The sequence below is a fragment of the Myotis daubentonii genome, chromosome 2, assembly GCF_963259705.1.
Source record: "Myotis daubentonii chromosome 2, mMyoDau2.1, whole genome shotgun sequence".
Classification (NCBI taxonomy): Eukaryota; Metazoa; Chordata; class Mammalia; order Chiroptera; family Vespertilionidae; genus Myotis; species Myotis daubentonii.
In genome coordinates, this window is record NC_081841.1 from 80,557,110 (window position 1) to 80,583,485 (window position 26,376).

The following is a 26,376-nucleotide window of genomic DNA, read 5'->3' on the forward strand; positions in this document are numbered from 1 at the left end:
TTCTTTCATAGTATTTAATCTATGATTCATGGCTCTTATTGAATTTAATAGTACAATTAGTTATTTGTATCTATTCTTTTACCACCTAGTGAGCTCTCCTGGTATTCAGTCTTATTAAATGAAATGATATATCCTACTGGTTAAGAGCACACATTCTGAAAATGCTCTTTGGATGCCATTACCCCATCCGACCACTATTCTATATCTGTTGTTCCTGTTAGGTTAGGTGGCTCAGGAGGCGGCGCAGGAAATAGAGAGTCCAGTGAATCAGAAAAGAAAGGAAAGGAAAAGGTTTATTTCTGCATCCCCGGGAGACCCACGTACCCCCAAAGACAGGGCACATGGATTCATGCCAACAGGGAGGGGGGCGCTTTTTTTATACTGTGATTGGGTGAGGGGCGGGGACATGAGCTGAGGTATTCAGTTGAGGAAGTTTCAGCTGCAGGGGGTCAGCAAGGTGTTCAGGAAGGAGTCAGTATCTGTGTGGGGGTCAGTGTTGATTCAGGGAGAAGCCAGTATCTGTGTCTGGCATGCTGATCTGTTAGACATGCCAGGGGGAGTCCATTATCTCGTCACATGTCTGCATGTATCCGATTCTGGGCTCTCTCCGACCTAACAGTTCCCTTTTACCAGAAAATTCCTTCAAAGAGCTGCCAGTTTCCCCCCCCCCCCATTTTCTTATTTATTTATTTATTTTTTATTTTTATTTTTTTAAATTTAATTTTATTGTTTAAAGTATTACAGATAGTAGTACATATGTCTCCTTTCCCCCACCCCCATTCACCTTCCCCCGACCTCCCCTACCCCCTGGCACATGCCCAACCCCCTTCCCCCCAGTGTCTTGTGTCCATTGGTTATGACACACCCAATCTCCCATTTTCTCTTGTATTCGAATCAGATTTTACTTCTGTGTTGCTGAATCCCATTGACTGTTCCCAATCCTTATCTTATTTGGCCTGTTGTCAGGATTTCACACAATTTACTACTCTTTATTGCAGCCCTTCTTCTCTCATACCAGGGCAAGTCCCTCACAAAATACTCATCTTTTTTTTCTCTCTTTTTTCAGTTTATTTTGCTGATTCTTCTTCTTTCAAACTTCTAATTGTTGGAGCGCTTTTTTTCTATATATATCTACTACCTAGGTGATCTCATCATGTCTCATGGCTTTAAATACCATATATGCTGATACATCCTAAGTATCTAGTCTAGTAAATTACAATCTTATTCTTCCAGTCGCTCAGGCCAAAAATCCTGGAGGAGTCTTTGACTACTCTCTTTCTCACACTGCTAGATCTAGTCCTTCAGCAATTTTGTAGTTTCTCCCTCAGAATATATCTAAAATTCTACCACTTTTCACCATCCTCAAGGCCACCAACCTGGTTCAAGCCACCATCGTTTCTCATCTAGATTATTGTTATTTTATTTTTATTAAATTTATTGGGGTGACATTGGTTTATAGGATCATACAGGTTTCAGGTGTGGATTTCTATGTTTCAAGATATGTATATTGCACTGTGCGCCCATCACCCAAAGTCAATAACTTCCTAATTGGTCTTCTTACTTCTAGTTTGTTCCCTATAGTCCATTCTCTCCACAATAGCCATGATGAACCTGTTAAAAGTTAGATTTTGCTCATAATATTCTCATGGTTTCTTATTCACTTGGAAGTGAAGCTAATATTTTCACTGTAGTCTACAAAATCTTACATGGTATGGCTTCTCATCTCCCCAATTTCATTTCTATTGTTTTTCCTGTATTTATGTCTATATTTATTTTCTCACTATTCCTTAAAAATGCCAGAAGCACTTCTACCTTGGGTCTTTGCATATGACATATCCTCTACCTGGAACTTGCCTTGCCAGATATCCACATGGCTAGCTCACTCTCTTCCTTCAGTTTTTTTACTCAGAATTATCATGTCTAGTTATCATTCCCATCACTCCTCTATCACTTCATATCTGCCCTCTCTCCTTCATCATCAGCTTCTCATCGAATTTTTTTACTAATGCATTATATATTTTACTTATTTGTTTCATTGATCATACCCCAACTGAAATGATGTTTTATTCACTACAAGTGATAGAACCAATAATCTGGTTCCAGAGTATCCAGATCTACACGAATAAAAGACAAAGATGTTAATTGACTGTACCTACACTACACCCACCAGCCAATCAGAAGGGTATGCAAATTAACCCAAAAAAGATGGCAAATTTGCATACTGCAGGTGGGGCGGGCAGCGCCAGACACTGCCCGTGGGATCTGGGCCGCAGATCGGGGACCAGGGAGGCGGGGCAGGCAGCGCCAGAAGCCACCTGTGGGATCTGGGCCGCAGATCAGGGACCAGAGAGGGGGGCAGGCGATCGCACAGGCCAGAAGCCTGAGTCCTGGGCAGGGGTGGAGCCGGTGAGCACAGCGGGCTGGGAGTCCCCTGCCCAGGCCTAACACCCTGGCCAGAGGCCTGAGGCCTGGGCAGGGGCGGAGCAGGCCATCGGAGTGGGCTGGGTGTCCCCTGCCCAGGCCTAACGCCCCGCCAGAAGCCTGAGGCCTGGGAAGGGATGGAGCCGGCAATCGCCCGGGGCTGGGACCCCCTGCCCAGGCTTAATGCCCCGCCAGAAGCCTGAGGCCTGGGAAGGGATGCAGCTGGCAATCGCCTGGGGCTGGGTGTCCCCTGCCCAGGCCTAACGCCCCTCCAGAAGCCTGAGGACTGGGCAGTGGCGGAGCCTGCGATCGGATCGGGCTGGGGGTATTTTGCCCAGGCCTAAGGCCCCGGCCAGAGGCCTTAGGCCTGGGCAGGCGATCAGAGCAGCCTGGGGGTCCCCTGGCCAGGCCTAATGCCTCTCTGGCCTGGGCAGGGGCAGAGCCTGCGATCAGAGCGGGCTGGGGGTCCCCTGCCTGGGCCTAATGCCCCAGCCAGAGGCCTGAGGCCTGGGGAGGGGCAGAGTCAGTGATCTCAGGGGGTAGGGGGTCCCTTGCCCAGGCCTAATGCTGGGCCAGAGGCCTGAGGTCTGGGCAGCGGTGGATCTCGCCATCAGAGCAGGGTGGGGGTCCCCTGCCCAGGCCTAACGCCCGGCCTAATGCCTTAGGCCTGGGCAGGGGCCGAGCTGGCAATTGATGTGAACTACAGAGGAAACACCTTTTCTGACTGCTCATTGGCTAAGCTCCCTGTATGCCGCTGGTAATATTCTTAGTAACTTGGGTAATAAGAATCCAAGAAGGTGATGTAGGGTTTTCCACCTCACTCCTGGAGAAAAAAATGAAGGTCTGCTGCTGGAGGGACTATGAAATATCATATTCTGCCCTAGCTGGTTTGGCTCAGTAGATAATGCCTCGGCCTGCCTACCACAGGGCCTGGGTTCAAGTCTGACCAAGGGCATGTACCTAGGTTGCAGGCTCTTCCCTGGATGGGGCCCAGGTCAGCGCTCATGCAGGAAGCAACCAATCAAAGTGTTCCTCTCCCTTTGATGTTTCTCTCTGTCTTTCCCTTTCTCTTCCACATTCTCTAAAAATCAATGGAAACATATCCTCAGGTGAGGATAAAAAAAAAAATAAAGAAATGTCATATCCTATGAAAGACACATCTTGAAAATGCCTAAAGAAAGTTGTCATTTTTTCATGGTGAAGGGACTAGAGTCTGTGTTGATGAAAACACCTTGGTGGCTGTGGTGACTGGCAGTGGCTGTAGCAGCGGGGTGATGGGGCTGGTGCCTTCCCTTGATCAGCCCAGTCACCTCCCACAAAGGGTAACCAGTCTGCGGCTTAGGCCCACTCCCCAAGGGTAGCAGGGAGCGGGCCTAAGCCATCAGGAGGACATCCCCTGAGGACTCCCAGTATGTGAGAGGGGGCAGGCTGGGCTGAGGGACCACCTCCCCCCCCAGTGCACGAATTTCATGCACCAGGCCCCTATCCTATCTAATAAAAGAGAAACATGGTAATTACCCGTAACTTCGCTACCCTTCCCATTGGCTAATCAGCGAGATATGCAAATTAACTGCCAACCAAGATGGCAGCTGGCAGCCAGGCAGCTGACGCGAACAGGGAGGCTTGCTTGCTCCAGTGACGGAGGAAGCCAGGTTCTCCGCCTGCCGCTGCTGGGCCTCTCAACTGCTCTCTAAGAAACATTGTTACAAATATAGAAGCTAAACAAAACCCCAGAAACCTGCTTTCAGTCAGCCGGGATCTCAGAGCTGGAGCCGAGCCTTAGAGCTAAAGACGGCTCTCAGCTCCAGTGGCAGCCATAAAAGGTAAATAAATCCCGGAATAAGAAAGAAAAAAGGAAAAAAGGAGAGGTTGGGAGCTTCAGTCACCCGCCAGCCTGAAAACAGCCCTCAGCCCCTCACCCAGACTGGCCAGGCACCCCAGTGGGGACCCCCACCCTGAAGGGGCTGTGACCAGCTGCAAACAGCCATCATCCCCTATCCAGGCTGTCCAGGCACCTGAGCGGGACCCCCACCCTGATCCAAGATACCCTTCAGGGCAAACCAGCCAGCCCCCACCCGTGCACCAGGCCTCTATCCTATATGGTAAAAGGGTAATATGCCTCCCAGCACCAGGATCAGCAGAGCAGCAAGGCCTCCCGAACCCGGGATCAGCTGAGCAGCAAGGCCTCACTGCCCCGGTGTCAAGCAGAGCCGTGAGGCCTCCCAGCACTTGGATCAGCAGAGCCTCAAGGCCTCCTGGACCCTGGAGCAGCATGACGGGGCAGCGCCCAAACCCCCTGATCGCCCTGCGGCACCGTGTGTGACAGGGGGCAGGGCCACAACCCCCTGATCGGCCCTGCTCTGTGCCTGATAGGGGGGAGCTCCCTAACCCCCTGATCGACCCTGCTCTGTGTGTGACAGGGTGCGGCACCCCAACCCCCCCCCCCCCCCCGCATGGGTCCTGCTCTGTGTGTGACAGGATGGAGCCGCAACCTCCCCATCGGCCCTGCCTTGAGTGTGACAGGGGGTGGCGCCCCAACCCCCCAATAGGCCCTACCCTGAGCGTGACTTAGGGTGGCATCACAACTTCCTGATCCGCCCTGCTCTGTGCATGACAGGGGGCGGTGCCCCAACTCCCCAGTCGGCCCTGCTCTGAGCCCGACCAGGGGCTGCGGGGCAGGCACCTAGGGATTGGGCCTGCCCTCTTCCACCCAGGAGTGGGCCTAAGCCAGCAGGTCGTTATCGCCCGAGGGGTCCCAGACTGTGAGAGGGCATAAGTGGAGCTGAGGGATACCCCCCCGCCGCCAGTGCACAAATTTTTGTGCACCGGGCCTCTCGTTTATATAATAAAAGAGAAACATGCAAATTAACCATCCCTGTGCTGCGCTCAAGCCACACCCACAAGCACACGCACCAGCCAATCAGGAGCGAGTATGCAAATTAACCTAACTAAGATGGCGGCAGCCATGGAGCGGGAGCGAGCAGGAGGCTTGGTTTGCTCCCGGCGATGGAGGAAACCAAGCTTTCTGCCTGCCTTGGCTGGCCCTGGGCTACACTCAAGGCTACAAAGTTTTAATTATAGAAGATAAATAAATCCCAGATACCTGCTTCCAGTTGGCAATGGCCTCCGCTCAAGGAGGGGCTGGGAGCCTGGGTTGCCATGAGCAACCCAGGCTTCCAGCCAGACCTGGGCTCCACTCAAGGCTACAAAGTTTCAATTATAGAAGATAAATAAATCCGAAAAAAATAGAAAAAAAAGGAGAGGCTAGGAGTTTGGGTTGCCGGGAGGCATGGCCAGCCTGCAAACAGCCATCAGCCCCTCACCCAGGCTGGCCAGGCACCCCAGCAGGACCCCACCCTGATCCAGGACACCCTTCAGAGCAAATCAGCCGGCCCCCATCCATGCACCAGGCCTCTATACTATATAATAAAAGGGTAATATGTAAATTGACCCTAATAGCAGAACGACTGGGAATGACTGGTCACTATGATACACACTGACCACCAGGGGGCAGACGCTCAATGCAGGAGCTGCCTCCTGGTGGTCAGTGCGCTCCCACAGGGGGAGCTCTGCTCAGCCACAAGCCAGGCTGGTGGCTGCCACCACAACGGCGGTGACGGGAGCCTCTCCCGCCTCCTCAGCAGCACTAAGGATGTCGGACTGCAGCTTAGGCCTGCTCCCTGCTGGCAAGTGGACATCACCCGAGGGCTCCCGGGCTGCCAGAGGGATGTCTGACTGCCAGCTTAGGCCCCATCCCCCGGGGAGTGGGCCTAAGCCAGCAGGTGGACATCCCCTGAGGGGTCCCAGACTGTGAGAGGGCACAGGCTGGGCTGAGGGACCCCTCTCCCCAATGCAGAAATTTTTTGTCCACTGAGCCTCTAGTACAGTGGTTCTCAACCTTCTGGCCCTTTAAATACAGTTCCTCATGTTGTAACCCAATCATAAAATTATTTTTGTTGCTACTGTTATGAATCATAATGTAAATATCTGATATGCAGGATGGTCTTACGTGACCCCTGTGAAAGTGTCATTTGACCGCCAAAGGGGTCGCGACCACCAAAGGGGTCGCGACCCACAGGTTGAGAACCACTGCTCTAGTAAAATATATAAATAAATATTCAAAGCCCAAGGCAGATGTGAAGAGAACGAGATGGCAGTATCCAGAGCAAATTTCCTTTCTCGTCCCCGTTCCGCCACGCCGTGCAGGGTAGTTAGGTAAGGCTCAGCCTCTGTTGGCTGCAGGTTCCTCATCTTTGAAAAGCAGGGATTGAACTTGTTATCCTTCATGTGCTTTCTAGTTTTAGAAATGCTTTTGAAAGAGGATAAATCAGATTTTGATTATTCTGTAATAGTGTTCTCTAGATTATTGTCCTGAAAAGCAGTGATTCTATAAAAATAGTTTGAGAGAGAAGAATTTCTTAATCAAGTAAATGTTTTAATGTACTATTACCTTCCTTAAAATTACCAATGCCCATTCATATTTTAAAGACACTGAATAATTTGGTGAGAGACAGCATATTTTAACAGTAAAGAACATACATACAAGCTCTACTGCCTGGTTTTAAATCCCAGGCCTCACTAGGTTATAGCATGTGACTGTGGGGACATTACTTAACATATTTTTATCTGTTTTACCATCTTTAAATTGGGAACAATAACAATACTTACCTCAAAGGGATGTTGTGAAAAATAAGTTAATATCCTTAAAGTATTTAAAAGTATTCCTAGAACATAGTGATTGCTATTATTATGAAATCTATTAAACTTTATTGAAACCAACATTTATTAATACTATATTTCTTCTCCCAAAACTCTGTGCACAATTAATATTTGTAGCACTAAGTGTTTTATGGGGAACACTCTAAGAAACAGAAATATCTTGAAAATATTATTCTAACTTCTTTTAAGATCTCATTTGTGATTTATGTAATAATATTTCTGTCAACTCCAAATGAAATGACAATAACAAAGTTAAATTCTTGTGTTTTCTTTATTATCACATATATTGTTGAGAGCCAGCCAATAAATTCTATGAAAGATTCTTCTGAAATATGAATACTTTCTAAAATTTAATCTTTTCTGTTAGGTATGGTCCATTCATTCTTTAAATCCACAACAGGAACATGGTGTAACTTCCTTTCCCTTTGGTGACTGGTCTTTGCTCTCCTTTTACTTTTTTATATCATGTCCAGTTGACAACAAAATTTTCTATACCAGTAAGTCTCTGAGTATGTGTTTGTTTGTTTTTAATCCTCACATGAGGACATTTATTTCCATTAATTCCTAGAGAAAGTGAAAGGGAGGGAGTAGATGGAAGGGGGGGAGGGGGGAGAGAGAGAGAGAGAAAGAGAGAAAGAGAGAGAAAGAGAGAGAGAGAGAAACAGACATTGACATGAGAGAGACATATTGATTGCCCCCGTGAGGCTGGGGAACCTGCAACCCAGGTACCTACCCCTGACCAGGAATCAAACCCACAACCCTTCCGTCCTTGGCCGATGCTCTAATCACTGAGAAAACCGGCCAGGGCTCTGAGTGTTTTCTTAAAATTATTTTAATTGAATTATTATTATGTAAATATTTATATGTGTAGACAACATAAATTATAAGTTTTTATTTTAAATTATCTATCATGAGGGGTAAAATTTTAATGGACTGAGTCTCCTGTTGAGATGGATGCTTCAGAGGATCTTCTGAGCCCTACCTCATAACAATGCAGGAGGGTAATATGGGTGAGAGGTATGCCTTTCCTTTGGCAGGCTAATGCAGGCAAAGGGCTCTTTGTGAAAGGGGATATGTGAAACAGAATCTAGAACACAGGTACCCACCCAAACAGTTTTAGGAGTGTAGATGTAAGAAGGTGGAGGATCTGGAAATTGACTCCTTTAAAATTATTTCCAACTCTATACTTCTTGAAAGTCTTTGCAGATCTCTCACAGCCATGTGAAGACCCACTGTTGTATATCAATCACTACAGTTAACCAGTTACATTCCTTACAGAGTCACTGCATATCTGTACAAGCAATAAGGGAAACCTCTTATACAAACAATAAGTAAAACCAAAACTCATTATATCCTTAGTTATAGGAGTTCTGTTCAGCTAGTCTTCAGGTGGTTCTCCAGGTAGATTTCTCGATAATTTAGTTGTCATTTTGATGTGATCCTGGAAGGAGGTGAGCATCTCGCCATCTTGACTGGAATCCTCCACAATCAAAAACTAAAACTTTTAACAAGTCAGAATACTTATCCTATCTAATAAAAGACAAAAAGGGTAATCGACCGTACCTTTGCTACACTTCCCATTGGCTAATCAGCGCCATATGCAAATTAATTTGCATACTGCAGGCAGGGCTGGCCAGCGCCACACGCCCTCTGGGCTGGGTGCGGCCCTGGGTGCTGGGCTTAGGTGACGCGATCATGTCACCTAAGCCCCGCCCCAGCCGAGATCCCCGTGTGCCGCCTAAGCCCCGCTGCCAGCTGGGACCCCATGGCGATCCCAGAGCAGGCAAGTGTGGAGGACTGGCGGCCCCAAGGTGGGCCTGCTGCTGGGATTGCCATGGCGATCCCAGAGCAGGCAAGTGCGGAGGGTGGCGGTCCCCAGGTGGGCCTTCTGCTGGGATCGCAATGGCGATCCCAGATCAGGAAAGTTCCCCGCAGGCAGCACTCAGCAGGGCCTGCCCCCAGTCTCTGAAGTGATCCAGTGATCCATGAGCAGGAAAGTGCAGCCTGCAGGCAGCACCCCACCCTGGCCATAGCTCAAGGGAGAGAAAAACACGCAGTGGAGGCCAGGAGCCTGAGATCAACACAGAGGGGCACCTGCTCCAAGCCTCCAATGTGTGGCTGGTGGCAGGCCCCCAGCAGACACACACACTCACACACACACACACACACAGCGCCTGCTCTGAGCCTCCAATGAGGCTGGGGGCAGGTCCCCAGTGGACACACACACACACACACACACACACACACACACACACGGGACGCTTGCTCCGAGCCTCTGCTGCCAGACTGTGGCCGTCAGTAGGACATCCACTGAGGGCTCCCGGACTGTGAGAGGGGCAGGCTGGGCTGAGGGAACCCCACCGAATTTCGTGCACTGGGCCTCTAGTTTAAAAAATAAAATGCCAACAAAGTGATATTACCAAAATAAATACTACTGCACTTAACATGTGCCACTTTGCATTTACAATTATCCTCCACATGCGTTATCTCATTTACATCTTCCCATCATCCTATGAAGTAGATGTTGCCTCCATTCCACCTGTTTTCACGGTGAGGAAATTGAGGATCTGAGAAGTGACTTGTTTTCAGAAGGTGGAATTAAGATGTTTTCACTCCTAGTGTATTTTTTTTTCAACACCATTTTTTTTTCTTTTTAAAATTGATTTCAGAGGGGACGGGAGTGGGAGAGAGATGGAAACATCAATGATGAGAGAGAACCATTAACTGGCTGCCTCCTGCCTGCCCCACACTGGGGATCAAGCTCACAACCCGGGCATGTGTCCTGACCGGTAATCGAACTGTGACCTCCTGGTTTATAGGTCGACATTCAACCACTGAGCAACCAGGCTGGGCTATAACACCATTTCAGAGAGTATTCTTTTTTTTTTTTAAATATATTTTATTGATTTTTTACAGAGAGGAAGGGAGAGAGATAGAGAGTTAGAAACATCGATGAGAGAGAAACATCGATCAGCTGCCTCCTGCACATCTCCTACTGGGGATGTGCCCGCAACCCAGGTACATGCCCTTGACCGGAATCGAACCCGGGACCTTTCATTCCGCAGGCCGACGCTCTATCCACTGAGCCAAACCGGTTTTGGCTCAGAGAGTATTCTTGATTCAGAGAGTATTCTTGAGTCCTTACTGTCGATGAGGCAAAACTTTGGATTGTAGTCTGAATCTTTCTGTTAACCCTGCTGCCATTGTCATATTCGTTGGGTAATCTATTTTGTGTTAAGCACTACCCTCTATGCTCTTAGGCACTCTCAGGCCTTGCAGATAATCTGTCAAATAATCCATGGATTCTGTCATCAAGGAGTTCACTCACAGTAGAGAAAAGAGTTATGCATATTAAAAAGGTAACTATTGGACATCACTGGAGAATCAAAATAGTACCATTACTCTTTTTCAGGAGAATAGTAAGCAGTACTTGGACATAGTCCAACAGTCTTATCACAGCAGTAAGCTCCCTTTGTTTGGCATGGGGCCCATGCTTTCTGGGCCTAGAAATCAAGGGACTCTAATGAGTAAGAGAATTCTTATAGAAAATTCATCGTATACAGTGGCAACATAGAGAGGAATCATGTATTGTAAAATTTACCTTTGAAAATTCCTTACATGGTTTTCAATATATAACCCAGAGCAGTGACTGAAATATGTAAAGTGTTCAAGTGTATATTGATTGCCTGTATGCAGTATGAGATACATATATAAAAATTTTTACAATGTTTTTAATTATATTATTGAATTTGTATAGGACTCAACTCTCTATCCTTTGGTCATGTGATATCCACCATGTATATTAGATAGTTTTATGGTATGAAATTAGAGAGAGCTTGTGTTTTTGAGTGTTTTGTTTGTTTGCTTGCTTTTTTCAGACAGAAACTTGAGCATTTTCATATGAGAAGTGTAAAGACTGAGTGAGTAAAGAGAAGTGGAAAATACAAAACAGGAGGCAGAAAAAGATGCCATCCAGGGGACCTTAGAAATTTTCTGACAGAAAACAATTATATTAACTGGATGCAACCTTTGGATAGTTTACTTAACCTCTCTGTGCTTTAGTTTCACCATCTCTAAAATGGGGATAATACTTTGACCTCCCACACGGGGTCGTTTTAAGGATTAAATTAGTAAATACAGCAAAGAGACCCTGACACATACTAAACATGAAATAAATATTCGCTGTTATTTGTTTTGTTTACATTGCACTTTTTCTTATATATTTGATCAGTGGTTCTTTATATGTTTTAAATTATATTTTCTTATTTGTATAGTTAAGCTTGCCTATACTTTTGTCTACTTGATTAATAAATAGATCTACTTACAGTAGTAATGTATTGTCCTATTATAGTCTAACTAGATGTTGTTGGTTCTGTAAAACATCTTAAAAGTCTTTCTAAGATGTTATATTAAATGACATCTTTTTCTAGCCACAGAGTTAATCAACTCAATATTCTGTGATACATAAGATATACATATCTATTATATGATATCTGTTATACACCAAAAAAATGTAAGTATGTGTAGGATTTGAGGATTACATGAAAACTTATAAAATATATAATTTCTTCTTTCTGGAACCTATACCTATTTAAATGACTATTATTTCAAAGTAGTCTTTTGAGCATGGAAGTAAATAAAAACGGTCTTCTAAAAAATAGTATAGCAATATAGGCAGGAATGAAGGGGACAGGCTTCAGTCTTACCGTGTAAGTAACTATAATGATAAGGACCTGAGTAATAATAAGTGGAATTGAGGTGGCTGTCTAGAACCAGAGCTGAAGTAATATATTTAAGGTGTATTTCAATGGAAGAATTGATAGAACTTCATGTTTAATTGATCATAGGGATTAATATTTATACTGTCAAATGTAAATGAGCTTTTATTCATTGTTTTTGATATATGGATATGGTGAATTTTTTGTTCCCTTGATTTTTACATTATTCCTAAACTGCAACCAAATTTGTGAGATATAATAGTCTAGCATTAAATTTATTAAATTTTAAACCATCTCATGATATTTTGTTTAAACCGTAATGAAAATCAGTAGGGTATAAGTGAGATCAAGTCAGACCCAACTCAGTGTTTTGGTGCTTGATCAATGGCTGGCACCGAAGAAGATTTCTTTGCATAGCGGTTGAATTATCACCACTGTTAGCAGATGGTGCAATTAAATGTGCACTGTAATGTTGAGCCCATAAAATTAAAATGTGTTTTGTAGCACAGTGGGAAATTTTGAAAGGCCTATAGTTCCCTTTAAAATTGAGACTTTTTAATACTATAAATTTACATCTTTCTCATAGTATTGTCTTCATAATGTTGTCTTTCACTGGTGTATGTTGAAAGAATTCTCAAAAGGGAATCTCAAATACTGTGTAATATGTAAGTTTAAAATGTTCACAATAATATTACTACATTTTTATCACATCTGGATCTTGTGCCATTTACACAGAAGATATTTTTAAATATTTTGTGATTCAATTTTGTTTTGCAGTGATCGATATGTTGGTAAAATTTATTCCAAATCCTCTTCCTTTCTGGATTATGTCAGAAAGTCTCTAAAGAAGCTTGGATTAGATGAGTCCAAGGTCAGTATATGATTACCCATTGTTTTCATAAAAACAGGAGAATTTCTATGGGGTAATGAATTGAGATAATATAAAATCATTTGCCTTCTATTTTTCTCTTATTTAGTGAAAACATTCTAAATTATATTGGAACCAAATCTCCATTACCTTTATTTCAGTTTACCTTTTAGGTTTATTCAAGGAAAAACATGCCAATTCTCAAATCAAAATGGGAATTGTAAGTAAAGCAAGAGACAATGGCTTTAATTTTGAACTGCTTATATTTAAGGATTATATAGCTAATTACAACTAAAAATCTTAAATTCAAAAAGCCTTTAGTCTAAGCTAATAATTGAGAACATATTGTTGGAAACAAAGAGTTAAGCCAATTGACTACTACTAATAAATATTCTAACACTGAGAAAAAAATTCTCAACATGATTTAAATGATTTATCTAAAATATTAAGTTTATATTTAAACTTATATTAAGTTTAGCTTAGGATCACTCTGGTATTTTAATTGATTATAAGTTGAAATAAAGAATAAAATATGGTTAAAGGAATGAACTATGTCTCTTGAAAGAGAAAATTTATACAGATAGGATTATTTCAAAGCTAAAGGTTATTTTTAGTTATTATAACAACTAGAGGCCCGGTGCACAAAAATTTGTGCACTCTGGGGGATGGGGGGGTCCCTCAGCCTGGCCTGTGCCCTCTCGCAGTCTGGGACCCCTCAGAGGATCACCACCTGCTGGCTTAGGACCGCTCCCTGGGGGATTGGGCCTAAAATGGCAATCAGACATCCCTCTGGCAGCCCGGCAGCCCTCGGGGGATGTCCACTTGCCAGCAGGGTGCAGGCCTAAACTGCAGGCAGACATCCTTAGCACTGCTGAGGAGGCAGGAGAGGCTCCCACCACCACCGCTGTACTGGCAGCCATCAGCCTGGCTGTGGCTGAGCAGAGCTCCTCCCATATGAGAGCTCACTGACCACCAGAGGGCAGCTCCTGCATTGAGCGTCTGGCCCGTGGTAGTCAGTGTGTGTCATAGTGACCAGTCATTCCCAGTCCTTCTGCTGTTAGGGTCAGTTTTCATATTACCCTTTTACTATATAGGATAGAGGCCTGGTGCATGGGTGGGGGCTGGCTGGTTTGCCCTGAAGGGTGTCCTGGATCAGGGTGGGGGTCCCGCTAGGGTGCCTGGCCAGCCTGGATGAGGGGATGATGGCTGTTTGCAGCTGGTCACATCCCCTTCAGGGTGGGAGTCCCCACTGGGGGGCCTGGCCTGTCTGGGTGAGGGGCTGACGGCTGTTTTCAGGCTGGCGGGTGACTGAAGCTCCCAACCTCTCCTTTTTTTCTTTTTTTTTTTTTTTATTCTGGGATTTATTTACCTTCTATGGCTGTCACTGGAGCTGAAAGCCAGCTTTAGCTCTGTGGCCTGGCTCCAGCTCTGAGGCGTGGCTGGCTGAAAGCAGGTATCTGGGTTTATTTAGCTTCTATAATTGAAACATTGTTGCCATCACTGCCACTCTAAGCTCTGAGGCCGAAGCTGGCTGAAAGCAGGTACCTGGAACTTGTTTAGGTTCTATAATTTCAACTTTGTTGCATCCGGAGCTCAGAGCTGGGCTGCAGCAGGCGGGGAACGTTGGCTTCCTCCATCACTGTAGCAAGCAAGCCTCCTGTTTGCTTCAGCTGTGTAGCTGCTGGCCGCCATCTTGCTTGGCAGTTAATTTGCATATCTCACTGATTAGCCAATGGGAAGGGTAATGAAGTTACAGTTAATTACCATGTTTCTCTATTATTAGATAGGATTACCCATTTACTCTCCAGTTGCTTTATTACTTAAAGCAAGCAGACTGGTACAAAACAGTTTCCTCCCCCTGTAAAATTACTATTTAAAAAAAGCATTTCTAACTCATAGGATTTAAGAAAGATTAAATCAGGTAAATACATAAAAGACTGAGTGAACACAATGTTTGTTCATAGTAAATGCTAACTAAAGAGTACTAGTTTTTATTCTGATCTTTGTATATTTACTACTTATCATGGCACCATTAATATGACTCCTATAAGTATTTTTAAGTCACCAAAATGAAGATCCTTCTAGTTTTGAATAAATTAACAAGAATAGACACTTTTATCATAGTTATTTTATTTCTAGGTTTTTGTAAAATATTTTTAAGCAGATTGATCCTCCTTCCAATTAGTATAAATTAGTGCATATCTTTATTGCTGTCTCAATTTCATGTCTTGCATTTAATATCAAGATCACAAACCTACACATTATTTTCACAAATAAAGAGCTAAGTTTTTATTTAAACTAAAAATATATTATCCTTTGCCAAAAACCAAACAGTAAAAATCCAGAAAGAATGTTACTTATCCTTTCAGATGGCTTTCTCTTCCGATTTATTTTTAAAAATAATCCTGGTAAATGTTCCTTAATATGCTTATTTTGTTACTGATAAGAATATTAATAATAGTTCATGTTTACTAAGTACTTACTATGTGATAGTTATGTTAAGGACATTTCAACTTTAGCTCATTTATTCTTCTTTTTCAATCTTTAATTTCTTTATTGATTAAGGTATTACACATGAGACCTCATTCCCTCCATAACGCCCCCCCCCCCATGCCCTCGCCCCCCTGTTATCTGTGTCCATTGGTTGGGCTTATATGCATGCATAGAAGTCCTTTGGTTGATCTCTCCCCCTTACCCCCACCCTCCCCTACTTTCCCTCTGAGGTTTGACAGTCTTATCACTGCTTCTCTGTCTCTGGATCTATCCCTTTTCATCAGCCTATGTTGTTCACTATATTCCACAAATGATTGAGATCATGTGGTATTTATCTTTCTCTGACTGGCTTATTTCACTTAGCATAATGCTCTCCAGTTCCATCCATTATGATCGATACTATTATATTTCCTAATGCAATGATCTAGAAAGAAAGGCTCAGAAAAAGACAAATCGGTTTCCTAGGGTCAAAGAGCTAGCAAGTGGTAGAGTTGGAACTTAAACACAGATTCAACATGGAAACTTCAACATTACCCACCACCATACTGAGAAGTGAAATTGGAAACAAAAGTGAAAGAGACTAATGTAGATGAGTGTCACCATGTAAAAATTAGTCTTCAATGATTAACTTTATTAGTTAAGAAAGACAAAAATAGTGCCTCACTAATTTTCTCATTATACTATTGAAACTCATTGAAAACAAATATGTTGAATAAAATTGGTTAGAAAAGGAAAAGGAACAGGAAAGTACAGAACAATATAAGGTGTTTAAAAGGATGTGCTGATGAGAGGAAGCAAATAGCTGAGTTTATGTAATTTGGGCTTTGTTTGTTTTGGGTATTTGGGGGGTTTGGGGTTTTTTTGGCCTGTTTTAATTTTAAGCAACAGGAATTAAGAAACTTGTGTTCATCAGGCCAGAATGGATGGGAATAGAATAAGTAATTAAAACTAGACTTATATTTCCAATCGAATACAAAATCCTATTTTTTTCTTCCACATCATGAAGTATCAGTGTTAAAATGAAAGTTTTTACCACAAACACAATAAAGAAGACACGTATGTATATGTATAGTTTTATTTTTTAAATAAAATTAATTTTCTAAAAAAAATTAATTTTCACCTAGGATTCTGACTACTAAAAAGTATCAAAACCACTTAACTTTAAAAGAGTAAATATGCCAAAATATTTAAAAGATCTTTGACTAAATTTATAATCATTTGTTACCAAACTGTGTAATTGAAAGTGTGGTGTTTCTGAACTTTTAAAGTACAGTACATTTCTTCATATTTAAAACTATGTAAGCAAATGAAGTTCCTAGAAAACCTCCTAACATGGTCTGAATACATTTTTAGTCTCAAGAAATCATGTTAAAAATGGAAGTACACAGAGAACATTCACAGACAAATCATCATTCCAGAGACCAGAGCTGCCTGTGCTGGGTACGAAAGTGGCTCTCGACAGCTTAAAATATTAAGTTCTGTAGTCAGTTGTGAAGACAGCTTTGGACATTTTCTCTTAGAGCAGGATTTCTGAATCTCAGGAGTACTGACATTTGGATAATCCTTTGTTGTGGGGGATGCCCTGTGCATTGTAGGATGTTTACCCACTAGATGTCAGCAGTAGCACCCTAGTGCTAATAATCCAAAAAAAAAAAAAAAAAAAAAAGCCTCCAGACATTGCCAAAAATGCCCCTAAGGGGTAAAATCAGCTCGGTTGAGATCCATGTTTGAGCATTTGTCATCTGGGTAATTCCATTTGCAGTCATCTAACAGCTCCATTATAAACTCCATGTTTAAAAAAAAAAAAATGCCATGTTACACCAAGAAGCTTGGAGAGGCGAAGTGGGGGAGAAGCAGTGATTTTGAAGACTTTTTATTCAAAATGATACTCTCCTGGATCTTCATTTATAGCCCTAACTACCTAAGGATGATATTGTTTCAGCCCCACATAATGTATAAGTCTATTTAAGAAAAGAGTTTAGATTTTACAGTAAAGGTAAGCCCAACTCTATACTACTGAAAACAAATTGTGGCAGAAAACCAACTCCTTATATCAGCAGGTATACTGTTTATTAGATGGATTTCTTAGAATGAAATGTTACAGTAAAATTCTTGTAAAGTTCAATTATCATTTTAAAACATTTTAATAGAACTTTAAAAATGTTTAAAATAAGAAAATCCTAGTGACAGGCTTTATCTAGACCTAAAAAAAAAAAGGTTACTCTCCATCTTCTGTTCCAAACTTTATCTCATCAAATTTCAGAAAGCCTCCAAAATCATCTTTAAGGATTTATGTTTTCCTCATGATCCATAACACTTTATCTTCTTTTGTATTACTTTTCTGTCTTTGTCTCCTTACCCATGCAAGTGCGCGCGCGCGCACACACACACACACACGCACACACACACACACACGCGCGCCCGCGATTTTAAAAGCATCAGAACAGGTATTGTTTGCTAAAAAAGAAAAAGAAAAAAATGAACTATAGTATTGTCCATAAGAAGAGGGGAATAAAAGGTGCTTTTGTTCTAGAGCTTTGTGTGTGTGTGTGTGTGTGTGTGTGTGTGTGTGTGTGTGTGTGAAAGAGAGAGAGAGAGAGAGAGAGAGAGAGAGAGAGAGAGAGACATGTAACAAATACTCAAATAAATGAAGAAGTAATTTCAAGTATTGAATTGATGGAAGGGAGTTATGCTGTTGAATGGACAAAGTTGAAACCCACCAAGCTAGAACTTTAGTGGAAGTAGATAGAGGATAATTCAAAAAAATATCTTCAGCCATAACCGGTTTTGCTCAGTGGATAGAGCATCGGCCTGCGGACTGAAAGGTCCCAGGTTCGATTTCGGTCAAGGGCATGTACCTTGGTTGTGGGCACATCCCTAGTAGGGGGTGTGCAAGATGCAGCTGATCGATGTTTCCCTCTAATCGATGTTTCTAACTCTCTATCCCTCTCCCTTCCTCTCTCTAAAAAAAAAAAAAAAAAAAAAAAATCAATAAAATATATTAAAAATAAATATCTTCAGATATTTTTCCAAAGCAGGTCAACAAAAGCAAAACTTTTCAGACCTAAATCATTTAATTATTCATCAACAAACATTTATTTTGAAGAATCTCTCATATGCCAAGAAGAGTGAAAACTGGAACTACAAAGATAATTAAGACCTAACCCCTGAGAGAAGAAAATGAATAATTGTAACACGAACTTGTAATAAAGTACAGTGGAGGCATAGGGGAAAGGAGTGACTTACTTTACCTGTGAAGATTTTACAAACGACTTTGGTGCCTTAGCTTGGTCTTGAAGGATGCATAGGAGTTGGCTTAGCAAACAAGGTGGGAAGGTTGGGAGTAAGAGATTAATTTCAGGTGTGGGGGGAGGGGAAGGACTCTGCAAAACCACAGAGAAGTGAAAAACATGCTTCTGGACTCAGCGTTGCTGGAGCATAAAGCAAGTAAGGGAGGCAGTGGTGAGAGATAAGGTTAAAGATAGGGCACATGTGGAGACCAACTAAACTGATCTTTGGAAGTTAAATCAGCGGTTGATCAGGACTAATCATAGTAGTTTAAATACAGGTGGGAGGGCAGGAGTCGTTCCACAGTTGGCCAACAACAGATGTGAGGAGCTCATAAACTTTTTCTTGTGGTAATGTATTCTGTAATGATCTAGATTGAATGAAACCCTCTAACCCTAAGGAAACAGTGGATTCCTGATACATATTAAATTTATGGAAAACCTGTCATCTTTGCTAATATGAGAAAAACATGTGCATTATTCCTATAAATAAGTTCCTGGTGCTTTTTGCAACCATCAAGGTAATAATTGACTCACAGGAAAATCATTCATGGATGTTACAACCATTGGGTAAAAGATTTGGGAGGAATAGGATATTTACAGTCTCAAAGTACCTCCCACAGATGATTTATTCATTACAAAAGTGAATAAGCCTGGTCAACATGCTATCCCAAGTGATCAAAGTTAGCATCACCTTTAATGGAACAAAATGACATCATCTGACTCTGTCTTTTACAGCATGTACTTAAAAGCATCAATCCCAGATGTGGCATTGCATTTGCTTGTCATGTCTCTGGTCGCATTTAATCTGGAACAGTTCCTCAACTCTTTTTTTGTCTTTCATGACATTGACATATTCCCTCCCAATGTATCTCTATATCATATATTCAAGCCCCATCTCTATATCAATTCAAATCACTACTTACAGTAGTTCATCCCTGTAGGGATGCATTATCAGAACTATGATTAAATAATTTGCTTTTATAAAGATCTTAAGAAGAAAGGCAGTTATTTGATTGCAAGGAATAAAGATTTACTCAGCTTTGTTTCAATAATTGATGGGAGGTTATTCCAGGAATATGTATACTTACAAAAAAACAAAAACAAAAAACTAGTCTCTCATCTTCATAAGAACCCAGAAAGATACAGCCTCGCCTCATTAGGATGTAGTTTGTTAGTGGGAGCAGGATTCAAAACATAGTGACTAAGTTACTGTTACTATTTTTTTTTTTTTAGCAATAATTCATGTTTTCTAATCCTTCACCATTACAGTGATTCACTCCTGAACTACCAACTATTTCACTCTTTGTCCTAGATCATTTTTCTCTACAGATTTTTGCTTACCAATGGGTTGTTTATTCATGATTATGCTTCTTATCTTCAACAAACTTTGTACATCACTTTTAGTCTCCTTACCCTGCCTCATGTTGACCAAGCTTATTCACTTTTATAATTAATAAATCATCTGTGGGAGGTACTTTGAAACAGAAAAAGAAAGTCTAGTTGACTAATTTGGCTGAATTTTATATGTAGATTGTGCTATTCAAATTTTATTTTCATCAGCTAGTAAATCAACAGGTATACATTAGAAAATATGAGAGTACTTTATGCATTACATTTTCCTTTCTTTTAAAGAAAACCTGCATCTTATTGTCCATAACTTCAAGCTTAGGGAGATTAGTTATACACATCATTACATCATTTCTAAAATAAGAGTAACCACCCTGGCTGAGTAGCTCAGTTGGTCAGAGTGTCATCCCTATTCAACGAAGTTGTGGGTTCAATCACTGCCAGGGTACATATAAGAATCAATCAATATTTCTCTCTCTCTCATCTACCTCTCTGTCTCTATCCCACTCCTTCCCTCCCTCCCTTACTCTCTCTCTAAAAACCAATAAATAAATTTAAAAAGTAAAAATAAGCATCACCTCTGTGTGTGTGTGCTCCAGAACATTCTCACTGACACTAATTTTTTGAGTGATCACATGGATAACTTCCTCTGTCTACCAACCTAAGACTGTCAGGCCCACTTCAGCCTCTTTGCCACTCCCTAGACTGGACAGCTAATAGACCTTAAACCCACATTCACCTACCTTAGTTCTTGAGCTAATTATGACCTTCCCAAGGGTATATCAGCATCTTCAATCCCTCCATCTAATGTTGACAACTAGGTCACTTGCTAATTCATCTTCTGATCACATAGGAAATGGGGGGTTCTTTGAATAACTGTATATCTCATCTGTTCACCCATTTCATGTTAAGTTGAAATGTGGTCCACCTTTGCTTATCTGGACCCCCCTTATGTAAAGCTATAAAAAAGACAATTTTAACAAATACATGGAGAAAAGACAAGTCTCCCATGGAAAATAATTCCTTAAGTATGGGCTGCACACAGTGATTTTTTTCCAAAGCATACAGTATAGAAGGGGGAGTAAAGAGGAACTTTACAGTGGAGAAATGTGACAAACATTATCTCAGCCAGGTAATCAAGGTCAACAGCAACAGTGACAGGTCATATTGATAGTATGTGCCTTTGATATAATGTAGGAACATTGAACTTCTTTGGTCTTTCTCTCAAAAACCCATCACCCTAGTCTAATTATGAGTAAAACATCTGACAAATCCCAGTAAAGGAACATTCTGCAAAATGGCTGACAAGTACTCAAAACTGCCCAGGACATCAAAATCAAGACAAGTCTGAAAAATTCTCACATTCAGTAGGACTAAATGCAATGTGGTGTCCTGGATGGGGTCCTGGAACAGAAAAAGGACATTAAATAAAAATTAGGGAAATCTGAATAAAATATGGATTTTAGCTAATAATAATGTATCAATATTGGTTCATTTATTATAACAGATAACCATATTGTAATGTTTAATAGGGGCAAGTAGATATATAAAAACTGTTATCTTCGATATTTCTATAAATATCGAGTGTAAAAAGAGTTTATTTTACAAAGAACAATATGAGAAAAACTAGTTTTTTGAGCCTTTGCTTTGTGTCAGACATTGTGCTATAAAGCTTGATTTATGTTAGTTCACTGAAGACTAAGGATGATCTTATGAAAGGAGTAGTTACCCTCATTTTATAGGTGAGGAAATTGAAACATAGGTTAAATGGATTTCCTAAGGCTAAAATCTAGGAAATTTGGGATGGAGGAATTCCAATTCAAACTGTCTAACTCTAGACCCCATGCTCCTTTTTGTCATTTTTATATAACTTGTTAACAGACATTGAGCAAAAGAAGAATGTTTAATAGTTTTCCAGAACTAGTGGTCATCAGACAAATAAGCCTTTGAGGAAGAAGAAAGAGGGAATTTGTGCTTACCAGCAGACAAAATAAATGCACATCTAAACTAGACTGAACAATTTAGATCTGAAATAAAAGCAGAAGAATTTAAGGAATCCTGAATCTCATTGAAGAAAAAGAAATGCTTATATCCAGAACTTTGACTCTTGAAACTTATCCAGACAGGATGAAATTGGTCAAGCGTTTGAAATGTGTTGAATAATAACATATACTTTTTAACACATAGGCTATCTTTAAGATATAATAACTGTCCAAAAATTATAAGAACTGTGGAGGGAAAATCTATAACACCTGAACATCACTGCCCATTTACTCCATCACCCTAGTTTTTCTTGAGGACTAGATATTTCTCTGAACCCAAACTATAGCCCACTGAGTTAGTGCCCTATTAGGAAGCTTAATTATATTACTCCCTTTTTCTGGAGTCTAGGGGATGGGCAGCAGAGAGCAATGGATTTCATGACCAATACTCCCAGTACCATTCAATTAAGTTTCCACATATGTCTACCTAAGTACGATCTACACCAAGCACATCAATTGTGATACCTTCCTTTATCTCTAGGATGTTGGGCCTACCTAGGCTCTCAGTGATTTTAACACTCAGTAATGTTATCTTTAAAATTAGACCATGGCCTGGCTTTTGTGGCTCTGTTGTTGAGTGTCAACCTATGAACAGGAGGTCATGGTTTGATTCCTAAGTTATGGGCTCAGTCACCAGTGGGGGTGTGCAGAAGTCAGCTAATCAGTGATTCTCTCTCATCATTGATGTTTCTGTCTCTCCTATCCCTTCCTCTCTGAAATCAATACAAATATATTTTAAAATTAAAAATAAAATAAAATGAGACCATGAACATATATATACCAGAAGCCCGTTGCACGAAGATTCACATAATAGGCCTTCCTTCCCCTGGCTGCCAGCACCAGTTTTTCCCCAGCACCCGGGACCCAGGCCTTTGGTCCAGCTGCAGCGAGGCTTGGCTTCTCCGCAGAGGCCGCAGCAAAGAAGCCAAGCCTCTTCAGTCTTCTTTGGTTTTCAGTCTTCAGTCTTCACTCTGGCTGGAGCCTTCATTCTTCACTCTGCGCCTGCGTAACAGCCATCTTTGTTGGGTTAATTTGCATATTCATCTGATTGGCTGGTGGGCACAGCAGAGTGACACCAATTTGCATGTTTCTCTTTTATTAGTGTAGATATATTACAGATTGATATTAGGATTAAATGAGATAGTGCATCTTTATTTTTAAATTTTCATACAATCTCTGTGATCTGATCAGTCTGGTAGTTGAACATTTGATTGACAAAGTAGATTAAAGCATGAAATCATACCTTATACATTGAATATTTTACTTCAAGACATATTAATATACTTTTACTCACCAAACGTTTGGTGTAAGAACAAAGCCATTTGTTTTGCTTTGTGAAACAGGTTTGCATATATTTTCACTATTTGAAATTTTATCTGAAAATTTTGCATCAAACATATTTATAATGTATAATCTATAACGTCCAGCTTTGTTTCACATTAAGTGAAGCAACAGACTTCCATATTTTAGAGAGTAAGGTGAGATTCTCACTTTTTTTCTTCAGAATCCACAAAAGCAACAGATAGAGAAACAGAAACACAAATTTCTTTGACAAAATCAGACAGCATGTTAAATCTCAAACCCTGGGTTTTGTGAAGTGCAATGAAAGTAAAGAGGGATCCATAAGGGTGCCAAGAGAACAGCCTAGGGTTACAGATCAACAACAAAACCAACATAATACAGTTCTCTGAAGTAGCATATCCTGAGCAGCAAAATCAACAATTCCTGGTTTAGGTGGTGCTTCCAGTCTGGCATAAATGAGAAACAGAATATTGGAGAACCAAGAATCACACTGAAACACCATTTTTGTAGGAAGCAGTGTGCTGGTGAGGCAGGAGCAAACAAAGATTGTGTGTTATCTCATAACTGCTGATCTCAGATGGCCAGAGCAAAGTAAACACTGAAGACTAACTTGCACACACAATTTTGGGAGATGAGAATTTTTTCTGGCTTGAAGTGCAGGCCTGGGTCCAATCCAATATACTCTAGTGCAGAAACTTGGTTCAGGGGTATGCATTTGAGTCAAAATGGGCAAAGTTTTAAAAGGATCTTTATTGGAAAGCTACACTAAAAATTGGATGAGACAAAGCCTCACTTTTTTCACTGTTATACTTTTGTATTTTTTAAATTCAAAAGAAATTTAGTACAATAAGAAAAGGAATACAGGCTTTGCAAAAATACAAATTTATTTGTACATTTGCAAAGAAATGAGTACAGATTTGTTTACTCTTTTTGTCCATTCTTTCATTTGTTTTGACCACAACAGTTTCCTCTGGTGAGTCTCTTTTATCATGCCTTTCACAGAGGCAATCAACTTATAGAAACAACTTTTTGATTCATATTTCATTGATTACATAATATTTATGTTATTTTATTACAATAATATAACTAGCATAAGTGTAGAAACAAATATAGTTGACTCAGTAAGCATAAAGCTCACCTGGTGAAAACTGAAACATGTGGGTGATCTAGAAAGTGACCTGCTAACCACAAGGGTTCACTGGACTATGGGTATCATATGTTTCAGAGAAAGAAAAATCAAAAAATAATGCTTGTTCATAGATTAATTTAGTTGATGTTAGAGGAAATAGCAAATATGAATTTATGTCATTATTGTGTTTCTATTATTTTGCATTATTTTCTCTAAAATGTGTAGTTTTAGACAGAGTGTTTTAAATATTAATTTTATTCAAAAAATATTTATTGAGCTCCTACTATGTGCTCCTAGCATAAAAACAAGTCAGAGTAAATATTTCATCACTACTGGTTGAAATTAAACAATATTAATAGGATGTTATTGGTAATTTTATTTGTGATATGCTAAATAACCTATATTGATACAGCAGAGTTAAGTAAAAAGAATTTAGATTTATATTGACTTGCTTCATGAATATCCTCAGAGCTCTTCAGACACCTTTAAATTTGTTGTTTATTTTACTTTTGGGTGTGTTTGATAAGAAAAAAATGTTAATTATTGTTAAATGTATTGTTGTTGTTTTATCTTGAAGCTGCCAGAAAAAATGATAATGGACTACTATGAGAAGTATAAGACTAGAATGAATGAGCTGGAAGCTTTTAATATGGTAAATCTCCGAATTAAACGTATTAAATTGGGTTTGTTGCTAGACTTGAATAGGATCCTATTAAATTTTATTATGGGGCCAACTAATCTATGTTGTTTTTCTCTTATTATAGAAAAACCGTTTGGGATCACTTCCTATTTGAGAACTATATTAGGTGTCAGTAATGTAATAAAGAGAACACATGGTAGATTTCTCTTAAAGTGTATTATAAATGTACAGAAAGAAGTTTCTGAGTTCTTTGAACACATATTGCTCTCAATTCTGTTATTTCACAAGCATTCCTTTTAGTGAATTTCATTCTTAGTGCCCATTTAAAAGCTTTCCATCACATATGTATGATGGCTTTTGGATTCTACCTCAAAGTTACTTAAAGGACATTCTTTTTCTATTATTAAAGAAAACTTTTGATCTCTGCAGTATTCATTTTCTGTACATGTACAATGGGTATTGAAGATTTGGCCATATACAAACTTCTATAGATACATTTTTTTAAACATAATATTAAGTTAGCGGCTAGTCATTTTTTTTTTTTTTCCTTTTAAGTAACACCATCCAACTTATTCTTTCCTTTAGTTGAAAGTTGTTCTGGCTCCTTGTATAGAGACATTGATTCTTCTAGATCGACTTTGCTACCTGAAAGAGCAGGTAAGTTGTGTTATTTTTAAATGCATAATAAATATATTTATTAAATCCAGTAATTTGGATCCACTTATATGTAGGATAAATTTCTTTCACATAAAACTTAAGATTAAAACATAAGGTAATCTTTCTCATCATATTTTCAAAGTTTAAATATTCACTCCATCTTTTTAAAACATAAACATGTGCATAACAGATGTTTTCAGCAATGCTACCATAATAAAGCTTACATTCTTTTAATTGTATGGTAATTACTCTACAGTAGGCAGTGAGCACAAATTATCATTTATGCCATATTGTACAGCTAACAGTAATAAAGACCAGACATATAAGATATCATATATATGTTACATTTTGTAAGAATTTGCCTTTTATTTCCCTTTTGAATTTTGGGGCATATGCACTCTGCAGTCAGAAACTTCTTTCTGATCAATGAAGACTGCGTCTGTTTTTTTGTGGTGTTTTTTCCAATCTTATTTATCTATGTTGAATAACTAAAAATATTGCCCTTTTGGCTATCTTAGGGAAAATGTTTTTTGCAGATTTTACTCAGCTTTGATCAAAATAAAGTTTTGTGAACTGTTTAAATTAAACCCATTTGTGGACTCAGGCTGTGTTTCCACTATATAAACCCTTTATTTGAACAATTCTGTTTTATCATATGGGGCGCTTTGCTTTCTTCTTTTCAACAGGCTACTTAGGACAAATGGATTTTAATAAATGTTTGCTTTTGTTCTAATTTGTATTTATATGGAG

General features: G+C 40.4%; 1 protein-coding gene across 5 annotated transcripts in view; it reads left to right on the forward strand.

Annotated features, from left to right (window-relative positions):
- METTL25 (methyltransferase like 25) overlaps window positions 1–26,376 on the forward strand; it is a 112,883-nt gene that overhangs the window by 71,739 nt on the left and 14,768 nt on the right. For 4 of the 5 annotated variants that reach the window (XM_059683720.1, XM_059683719.1, XM_059683723.1 and 1 more), the window contains 3 exons: window positions 12,636–12,729; window positions 24,907–24,981; window positions 25,555–25,626. In XM_059683720.1, the coding sequence (XP_059539703.1) occupies window positions 12,636–12,729; window positions 24,907–24,981; window positions 25,555–25,626 (241 nt within the window). Of the gene's footprint in view, window positions 1–12,635; window positions 12,730–24,906; window positions 24,982–25,554; window positions 25,629–26,376 lie in introns of those variants that run through there. The other variant, XR_009451271.1, reaches the window with a different exon arrangement.